The sequence below is a fragment of the Phragmites australis genome, chromosome 7 (genome assembly GCF_958298935.1).
Source record: "Phragmites australis chromosome 7, lpPhrAust1.1, whole genome shotgun sequence".
NCBI classification, from domain to species: domain Eukaryota; kingdom Viridiplantae; phylum Streptophyta; class Magnoliopsida; order Poales; family Poaceae; genus Phragmites; species Phragmites australis.
In genome coordinates this window covers 15,579,735-15,590,244 of record NC_084927.1, presented here as the reverse complement: position 1 = coordinate 15,590,244, position 10,510 = coordinate 15,579,735, and the positions used below count along the sequence as shown (strand labels likewise).

The following is a 10,510-nucleotide window of genomic DNA, read 5'->3' as shown; positions in this document are numbered from 1 at the left end:
TTATCTTTATCATAGAACTATAGTAATATTTTGGCAAATACATTATATTTTCTAGATGGGTCAGAGGAAATTATATATCCAGTACTACAGGAACCACTACTACATGTGGAGGAGAAGGTTGATTGCTGTTGTTAATTTATGTTTAGAGATATACTGGTATATGATTCATATTCGGGAAAGGGTAGGAACGTTGTGAAATATGCTCCCATGTTGGATAGAGATATTGAATGGGAGTCACAACTGAATCGCTTTTCTAATGGAACTAAGGCACATTGTATCAATGAGTTGCGCATGTGAAAATTAGTTTTTCATAATATGTGTACTCATATTAGATCATGTGGTTTGTTAGTGTGACATTGCATGTCACAGTGGAGGAACAAGTTGCAATGTTCATCCATATTATGGGTCAAAATTGGTCAATCAGACCAATTGGCTTTGAGTTCAATTGATCGAGAGAGATGGTTAGTAGGTACTTCACTGCAGTTTTAGATGCCCTTTGTCTACTTGCCCATGATCTCATACGCATCAAATCGACTGAAACACATATCAAGATAACAAGTAGCCCAGACAAATTTCACCCTTACTTTGAGGTAAAACGCCAGCTATTGATTTTTTAAGTGTTGTAGCTTCTGTCTTCATCTAATTGTACATCACTTGTCTCTTTTCATAGGGATGCATAGTATTTTTGGATGGTACTCATCTACCAGCATGTGTCCTATCCATATGCAAGATAGATTTAGGGGCAGAAAGTTTATTCTTACCCAAAATGTATTAGTAGTTGTTGATTTTGATCTTCGGTTCACCTATGTTCTTGCTATATGGCAGGGGTCTGTCCTTGACTCTTATGTACTTCAAGATGCACTATCACACCCCACTGGCCTTAAAATACTAGAAGGTACCATTATTAAACATGACTAACATATCAGAACTTGCTTCCTTTTTTACCTAACTGTAGTGCACACATTTGTGATGTAGGAAAGTTTTTGCTAGTAGATGCTAGAGATGCCACAAGACTAGGTATACTACCCCCATATCATGGTCTATGTTATCACCTAAAAGAATATAGGGGTACTACAGAGCCAGAATGCCCCAAAGAGTTGTTCAACCATCACCACTCGTCTCTTATAACAATTGTTGAAGGAGCATTTGGTATATTGAAGAATCGTTTTAAAATCTTTGCAAGTCAACAATTTTTCCCTTTGAAAACTCAAGTCAAAATTGTTATTGCATGTTGTGCGCTCCATAATTGGATCCTAGAGGATGGTTTAGATGCATATGTATACGATGATATTGTTTGGTACTATCTCTACCAAGGAGCAAGTGGGTTCATTGTGACATGCAATAGGAGAGTTGAGCATGAGCATGTAAACGGGATGAGCTAGCACAAAAAATGTGCGAGGATAAAATAGGATAACTTGTAGCTGAAGATGAAGTTAATATGTAGAAGCTTGATGTGTGGTGACTTCTCTTGTTTCCTTTGTGATTTTCCAATTTTCTATGTATGTGCACATGACGAGACTGATATTATTAAATTGTTATGATTTGCATTGCATAATCCTTTTCATATTTTTTATGTTCCCTATTGTTTCTGGTAGTATGTGTTTAATTAAATTGTCTCATGTCATGAGGAGTAGCGGTGGCAAAAGGAAAGGGGAAGTTGATAGGGATGGCCCTTCTCATGAGAGAACCATCAATTGGGATGATGGTCAAACCATGTTCATGCTAGAATGGTGCATTGAGTATTTGAAAGACCATTATGCCAAATTTAAGTTCAGTAAGCAACATCACATGAAGTGTGTTGATGCCTTAAATAAAAAGTTTGCCATAGGGGTGACAATTGCTCAAGTTGATCGTCACTTTAGGTACTACAAAGAAAACTGGAAGTATGTTTCGAAGACTTTGAGCAACAGTGGCAATGGGTTTGATGCCACTAGATGCATGGTGACTATTTCAAATTCTGAAAATGCTAATCTTAATGTATGTTCAATTTATTTCCACTATGAAAGTAAATGAAAAATGCATATATAATTCTAACTCTTGCCTATATGAAATGCAGGATAGGACAAGGTGCTTGCTTTCTAAGCCCGTTAAATTCTTCCATGAGATGCAAGAGCTATTCACAGGCACTAATTCTAATGGTTCTTTTGCCATTAACCAAGAAACATGCATGAATGATTGTGGTGATTCAGAGAGTGACAATTCACAAGGATTGAATGATATGAGCTTCTATGTACTTTGTGAAGACCTATCTAATGATGATTCTGACACTTTTCCATCACTAGTAGCTCGTAAAGCTGGTAGAGACAATAGCTCGTCTAGCACTTGAGAAACCAAGTTGAAATATATCTCGGTTTATATGTGATAAGTGATTAACAAGGTTGTTAATTTAGTTTGTTGATTCATGGGATTGCATAAACTTGTCTGTGTACTGTAATCATGATCTTGACTAACTAAAGTTGCAGAGGAAATAAAGTTGGCATTTTTTTGTCTCTGAGTCCAGGATAATTGTACACGTCGGAGAATACACATGCAATCATGATCTAGCGTTGGAGATTTTGTACACGTCGGATGATCCGGCGTTCATAAGAGTTTCATGCTCGAGCATTTCAAATCAGAAGCAAAAGTTGAAGTAAACATCGGATGGTCCAACGATGGACAACAGTGCACGTTGGAGCATTTATTCCAGAGAGGTTGCAAAATAGTTGTCTGGTGGAGATGCACGCCAGATGGCCCGGCGATGGAGGATGTGAATACCAGAGAATACACCGAACTAATATTTCCAAGAGAGGATGCAAAATGGCCGATCTAAGAAGTTGAACGTGTCGGATGGTTTGGCACTCAGAAGGAGTGAACACTGGATCATTCGACGTTTACAATTTGTCTAGGATGAGTCTTCAATAGATAATTTTGATTTTGACTAATCCATAATTGTGTTTGAGATGCATATTTGCTTGTCTTGTGTTGTGCAGGTGATGGAGGCGATTTGGTGGTCGATAGCAGGATGATCAGGGCCAAGTAGGGTGCTTGATGTTGGACGATCAAAGAGATTGGGCAGAGTTAAGGGTGATCCTAGCTATGCACATAGGGGTCAAGCAAAACATGAGAAGATGAATGAAGACATGAAGAAAACGTGTCGACAAAGTCAAGCAAAGGGGATGCCGGTGCAAGTGACAAGGGGGCCTAAGATCGGGAGTAGGAGAGATTTTCCGGTGGTCAAGATCATAAGATGGAGTACACATGTCAACATCGGGATGCTTGCTTGAGGAGAAAGCAAGTGGCAGTGAGTCATGTTTTGAGAAGACTATGAGGTGGTTTCGCAGTTTGACCTCAAAACTGTAGAAAGGTGAAGTGCATGTGACATCATCGTGAAGCTTGCATCAAGGTGAAGCTAAGTCGTGAAGGCACCATGATCGTTCGATGGATGAAGGAGAAAATGGACAAAAATGCCCTGATGGTAGGTAAGAGTGTATTGGAAGTGAGGGGTATTCTGGGAACAAGAAAAAATAAGGGACAAGAAACCTCTCTAGGCCTATAAATAGAGGGGTAGGGCTGTAGGAGAGTCTTGAGCCAACCATTTGAGTTTGAGTGCTAGGGTTTTAGAGGAGAGAGAGGGTAGCTTAGCCTATGCATTAGGTGAGAGCTTTTCGTAATCTTCTGAAAATAGGGCTAACCTATGCAAGTAATGAAGATTAAGTTTGCTCTCTTGTTTGTGTCCATCTCCTTCTAGTCTCCTTCTATTAGCTTTGTTGCTTCGTTGTGAGTTTTTTTATTTCCGTTGCAATTTTCTTTTTTTCTTAAGGGCTGAAATTTTGACTCTTGTTGAAGTTGTTCTTCTTGTTGCCAGAGGCATAAAATTCACATACAAATGCATACAAGTGGGTGTTGAATTCTTTTACCTCTAAATCATCAACTTGGAGAGGTTCTTCACCCGAAGTCTATCCATTTGGATCTAAGTGTTTGTTTTTCAAGTTGTAAGCTTTTGTGTGTGATGACATATGGATTAGGTTTCAATGGAACTAGTGTTCAATTCTAACCATGAGAGCTTTGCTTTCTTCTTGATTTCCATAGCAACTTGTTCCTCTCCAATTTTGCTTCCACTTTAGTTTTAAGGTGCGTTGGGTGATCATAATAGCAGAAGGCCATTAGTTTTGATAGAAGTTTGTGAGGCATCTATTCACCTGCCTCGAGTCATCATTCTCAGTCCTACAATTGGTATCAGAGCCAGTTTGATCACCAGTTGGCCTTAACCGGCTTAGTGATCCATATGCAATAATGGAGAGATATGGGAAGATCCCTTTCTTTGAAGATTGAGACTTTTTATACTGGAAGGTGCGCATAAAAGCTTACCTCTTGAGCCAAGGAAGTGCAGTACGGGAGATTGTGGACTCTAATTATGCGATTTCTACTACTCGTACTTCTCGGGCCCAAATTGAACAATATGAAGCCAACAATAAGGCTAGAAATATACTGTTCACCAGCATGAGTCATAATGAGTTTGATAGAGTCGAGTACCTCTATATTGCTAGCAAGATTTGGACCACTCTTAGTGTCTTTCATGAGGACACTAATCAAATTAAGGCTTCGTGCCATAGCACGTACAACCAAGAATATCATATGTTCGTGCAGGGTTCTGGAGAGTCTTTGGATGCTATGTTTGCTAGATTTTATGGAATTGTTAGCAACCTTAGATCCACTGGGATCTTTTCTGACTCTGACCATGATAGGGTGATCAAGCATCTCTATGCTCTTGATCGTAGCATATGAGAAGTGAAGATCTCGAGCATTGAAAAGTCATCCAGTTATAACACATTGACTTGTGATGAACTCTTTAGCATACTCAAATCACTAAGATAGCCAAGGCGGCTAGGATAAGCCTAGGAAACCCCATATCTCAGAATATGACATTGGTTTCAAGACCTAGTGGTGATAGTTAGACTGAAGTTGGTTTTTCTTATGCTAATCCTTCACCTAATGGATTTGCTTTATCTTTCTTGGTTTCTATCAAGAGGAGCAGGTGGACACACTTAATGATGATGATTTGGCTTTAATCGTGAAGAAGTTCACTCGCTTCTACAACAATAGAAGAGACCGAAGGAGAGGTGGTTCTTGTGCTTGTTATGAGTGTGGTGATACCACTCCTTTCAAGGCGGACTGCCCCAAGCTTAAGAAGAAGAATTACTGTAACCATGATCTCGACAAGCACAAGAAGCCCTTCTTCAAGAAGCATGACAAGATGGCCAAGAAAGCGTCCAAGGCGACATCTCGAGATTCGGTGGCAGGGCTTAGCGATGTCGACACTTACTCAAGTGTGGAGGAGAGCTCGGAGGAGGAGGAGCCCGTGAAGAACAAGAGGAAGAACAAGTATTCCACTAGCCTGTGCTTCATGGCAGGCGACAACGACAGTGACCCCGAGCTTGATCCCTCTGAGGTATTGCCTTCCTACGACTAGCTTTCTATTCAGGTTGATAACTTGAATGATGTTCTTCTTAGTCAGGATAGATTTCTTAAGAAAACGGTTCGTGAGGTTAAGGAACTCAAATCTAAGCAATAATGTTCTGTATCTGAACTTGAGTTGCTTAAGTCTAGGGTAATAGATGAGGAGTGTGATAGTTGCCTTACTGTCATGAGTGAGATTGCTGAGCTTCAGACTTTGCATGCTCAAGTCATCGGTCAGCTTGAGACTGCTGAGGAGTCTAGGTCTACTATCTTGGGTGCTTGCAAGAATTGCCTTTACTTGCAAAGGATGTTGAAATGAATGACAAGCACATCAAGGAGCTAGAGTTTATATTGAAGAGTACCGAGTGTTCTAAGGATATGCAGCCGAACTATTCCACCTGCATAGTCTTTAAGGACAAACTCAGCTGGGTTATAGGGAAAGTTTAGAGGCTCATGGCTAAGAATGAGTATCTCCTTTATCTTGTGAAGAAATGCTCACAAGGCAAAATGATTCTAATTTTGCCTAAGAACAAAATGTGTGCAGATAAGACAGGTTTAGATTTGGAATGGAATTTTGAGAGGTTGGCTTACAATGGAGATGGTAAGACTATCATCACCACACCTACTACCCTTGAGGCTGAGAAATCTAAGATCAATACCACAGCACAACCCACCAAGAAGAAAATACACACAATAACCTAAGAGAGCTTCAAAGCCTAAGATGAAAACCGATGTGAGAGAGTCTAGAGTGACTAGCAGTCAAGTGCTTGAGAGACTCTACCACTGCACCTACTACCAAAGAGAGAGTAGGAGGGATAAATGACCTAAGTGGGAGTGGAGTACTCGGGACATGTACTGCCCATCTTTTGGTGTATATGAGCATTTTCCTCGCTTCTACACATGAGGTTCTGGTGCTCTTCATTTTTCTACTAGAGGTGGTGCCCGATGTGAATCTTACCATGATTCATGTGGTGTTGGTTCACGTGTTAGAAGTTTTGAGTCACAATGCTTTGGCAGACCACATTTTCCTCATCATGGTACTCGCCCCAATGTACTAGAGATGTTCTACCTACACCTTCTTTTACTTCTACTCCTCAAGCGACTTGGTGCTATATTCCCAAGAAGTAGCTTACTTACCCCAGCACTGAGTACTCGAGCTCTTGTTACATGATGTAGGTGGCAGACAGAGGACTGGAGAACAAGTGGCTTATTGACTTTGGTTGTTCAAGCCATATAATCTAAATTGCATTATGGTTCTCCAGCCTCACCTTGACGAAGAGGCATGAGTACATCACATTTGAGGATGATAGAAAGGGAAGAGTGAAGACCAAAGGTATGGTAAAGCTAAATGAGAGTTTTACTCTCAAAGATGTGGCTTTGGTAGAGTATTTAGATTTCGTATCTCAGTTGTTAAATGAGTACTTTGAAGTGCATTTCAAACATGGTGCATCTCGAGTTCTTAACTCTTTAGGCGCTTTGATTTGTTGGATTTCTATGTAGGGAAAGTATTTGGAGCCGATTTTTCTGAGTCTTTTGGGTCTTCTTGATGTTTGATTGCTCAACCCTTTTTTGAGCTTTGGATGTGGCATAGGAGGCTAGGACACATGAGCTTTGATTTTCTTTCTTGATTGAGTGCCCTAGGTTTGATCCAAGGATTGCCTAAACTCAAGTTTGAGAAGAACCTTGTTTGTGCTTTTTGTCGGCATGCCAAGATGGTTATCGCCTCTCACACACTAGTTAATATGGTGATGACTGAACGACCAGGAGAACTTCTTTATATGGACATTGTTGGTCCGTCTCGAGTTCATTTGGCGGGTGAGAAGTGGTTTGTACTTGTCATTATTGATGACTACTCCCGCTACTCTTGGATGTTGTTTCTTGTGAGCAAGGATGAAGTGTTTTCACAGTTTCGAAGCTTAGCTTTGAGATTGTTTAAGAAACTCTCTAGTGCATTGAAAGTAATTCGCAATGATAATAGCACCGAGTTTAAGAATTATCTCTTTGATGCTTTCTGTCTTGAACATGGCATTGAGCATCAATTTTCTGCCCCACGTATTCCTCAGCAGAATGGTGTGGTTGAAAGGAAATATTGAACTTTTGTTGAGATGGCTAGGATGATGCTTGATGAGCAAATGACTCCTATGAAGTTTTGGGCTGAGGCTATTAGCATTGTTTACTACATCTCCATTTGGATTTTCTTGTGCTCGATCTTGAATGTGAATTCTTATGAGCTATGTTTTGGGAGGAAGCCAAAGGTTCCTCATTTGAAAGTTTTTGGATGTCGTTTCTTCATCCTAAAGTGTGATAATCTTGACAAACTCGAGTCATGTTCTTCCGATGGAATTTTCTTTAACACCATCATGGAATCCTATGATGTGATTTTTGATGAATCAACCCTTTGTGCTAGCCATGTTCTTGAGTGTGCAGGTTATCAAGAGATGAGCAAAAGTATCTTTGTAGATGGCGACCTTCCAGCTCTTAGTGATGATGAGGACGATCCACTACTTACTGCCATCACACCTGCTTCTGAGCTAGCTTCTGCTTCAACTACATCGGTAGAGGGTCCTGCAGCCTCTACTTGCACTTCAGCTACTTTCGAGCTTGCACCAGCAATCTTTGAGGTGGAAGTTGTCTCACAGCACGAGGCTCCTCAGCACATTTAGCTGATACATCCCCCTTGACTGATAATTAGCGATCTTGATGAGAGGGTAACAAGATCCAAATCTGCTCGTCATACTCATTTCACTGATTCTGCATTTGTTGCTTTTTTTATCCCCATAATGTTGGACACACACTTTCTGATTCGAATCGGGTCAATCCTATATATGAAGAGCTAGAAAACTTTGAGAGAAACTAAGTTTGGGTCCTTATAGAGCCATCCTAAAACATTTATACCATAGGCACAAAATGGGTTTTTAACAACAAACAAGGGGAAGATGGTTCGGTAGTGAGAAACAAAGCTATACTTGTGGCCCAATGTTTCACTCAAATAGAGCGGATAGACTTTAGAGAGACCTTTCTCGTAGCTAGATTAGAAGCCATTATGATCCTTCTTGTATTTTTGGCATCCAAGGGTTTCAATTTGTATCAAATGCATATCAAAAGTGCTTCCTAAATGGTCTTATAGAAGAAGATGTCTATGTCAAGAAACCCCTTGATTTCAAGCACCCCAAATGCTCACATAGAGTATACAAGTTTCAAAAGTCTTTACTTGGGCTTAAGCAGGCGCCTAGGGCTTGGTATGATAGCCTTAAGTCCTTCGTGCTGGAGCATGGGTATGTGATGGGGTTTGTGGATAAAATTTTATTCACCTTCAAGCATTATAATGATTTCCTATTTGTTCAGATTTACACGAATGATATCCTTTTTTTTTGGCTCTTCTCATGCACTTGTGGCTAAATTTACAAAAAAAAAATAAGCAGGTAATTCAAGATGTCGATGATGGGCAAGCTCAACTTCTTCCTTCTGATTCAAATCAAGCATGCAAGCAATGTACATTCATCCACAGGCGAAGTGCACCAAAAATATATTGAAGAAGTTCGGCATGAGTGATGCGAAGCCCTTAGCAACATCGATGGCTACCTCAATTGTGATTGATCCGGATACAGGAGGTAGACCAGCGGGAGTACAAGAGCATGATTGGCTCCCTCCTGTACCTGACGATGACAAGGCCCAACATCCACTTTACCGTCTGCTTATATGCTTTCTTTCAAACATCACCAAGAACATCTCACCGCTATGCGGTAAAGCACATATTGAGGTATCCCAAACATACCCTTGAGTATAGTATTTGGTTTTCTGCATCTTCATCTCTTTCCCTTCGAGGTTTTTTGGATACCAACTTTGCTGGTTGTAGAATTGATAAGAAGGGTATCTCCGATACTTGTCATTTCTTGGGTACCTCTCTTGTTTGCTGGTCTTTTTGCAAACAGTCTAGCGTTACTCAATTAACTACTGAAGCTAAATATGTTGCTGTTGCTAGCTGTTGTTCTCAAATCTTGATGATTGTTACCTTTAGAGATTTTGTGTTAGACTTCAAGAGTTTGCCTCTTTTCTGTGAAAACACCAGTGTCACCAGCTTAGCCAATAACCCAGTCCAACACTCCAGAACCAAACACATAGATGTGAGATTCCACTTCTTGCTAGACCATAATGAGAAGGGGAGGCATAGACTTGAGATACATATATACCCAATACCAGCTTGCCTACATCTTCACCAAGCCTCTAGATGCAATCAGATTTGCCTATTTAAGGGGGGAGCTTCGAGTATGTCATCTCTATGGTATTGTGTGAGAGGGAGTTGCAGTTGTAAATACTCTATCTTACTTTTGTTTCACTTGCATTGCATCTCATCTTGTAAGATAATCATAGTTGAGCTTTGACTTGTATCTCTCTAGCACTTTTAGTTCCTAGTCTTGAATTTGGACTAAGTTGAGTAGTTGTGCGGAGAAATATTTTAATCTTAGGCTTCTCTTGATGCTTTGACATGAAACATTTCAAGCAAGCTAACTTTCCTAAAGATGAAGATTGGCAATTTTATGAATTATGTAGACTATGAAATGCTGCATACTTGATCACCATGTTTGTAATTGCTTTGGCTTAGTCAATGCTTGTGGTAAAGCTAGTTTGATTAATATCTTGCTCTAAGATTCTTGTTCAAGATAGTGGATTTGGAAATATTGCACTATATTTTATGTCTTTATCAAATGTTTAGTTCATGATAAAACCTTAGGGGAACATGTGTTCCTTGTGTTGCAAGGACACTACTTGACTTAATCTTGTGAAAAACTTGATAAATTGTGCAAATTGAATTGTCTTGAACAATCAAGTTTCTTATACTAAATTGTGATCCAATACGGTTGTCTTGATGCTTCATGTGATTTGCCATAGAAGTGAACCCATGCTAGTTCAAGTCAACTTGAGGATAAAGTGAATTACAAAGAAATGTGCCTGAATAATCAATTTTTGTTTAATCATTTGATCTAACTAAGTTTTAGTTTTATATATGAGCGTTTGCAAAGCCTACTATCATGAATGTTTGCATGCTTACCCGGAGTCTATCTATTTGGATCTA

The 10,510-nt window shown here is 39.8% G+C and overlaps 1 protein-coding gene across 1 annotated transcript; it reads left to right on the top strand.

Moving 5' to 3' along the window:
- The first annotated feature begins 1,623 nt into the window (after window positions 1-1,623).
- Window positions 1,624-2,326, top strand: LOC133925415 (uncharacterized). Its single transcript, XM_062371351.1, has 2 exons — window positions 1,624-1,977; window positions 2,057-2,326. The coding sequence occupies exons 1-2, from the start codon at window positions 1,624-1,626 to the stop codon at window positions 2,324-2,326; spliced, it is 624 nt and encodes a 207-aa protein (XP_062227335.1).
- Window positions 2,327-10,510: the final 8,184 nt, after the last annotated feature.

Coding starts and splice junctions, on each gene's coding strand:
- LOC133925415 (XM_062371351.1), top strand. CDS start 1,624: ATGAGGAGTAGCGGTGGCAAAAGGAAAGGGGAAGTTGATAGGGATGGC. Junction 1,978..2,056: donor CTGAAAATGCTAATCTTAAT/GTATGTTCAATT, acceptor TATGAAATGCAG/GATAGGACAAGGTGCTTGCT.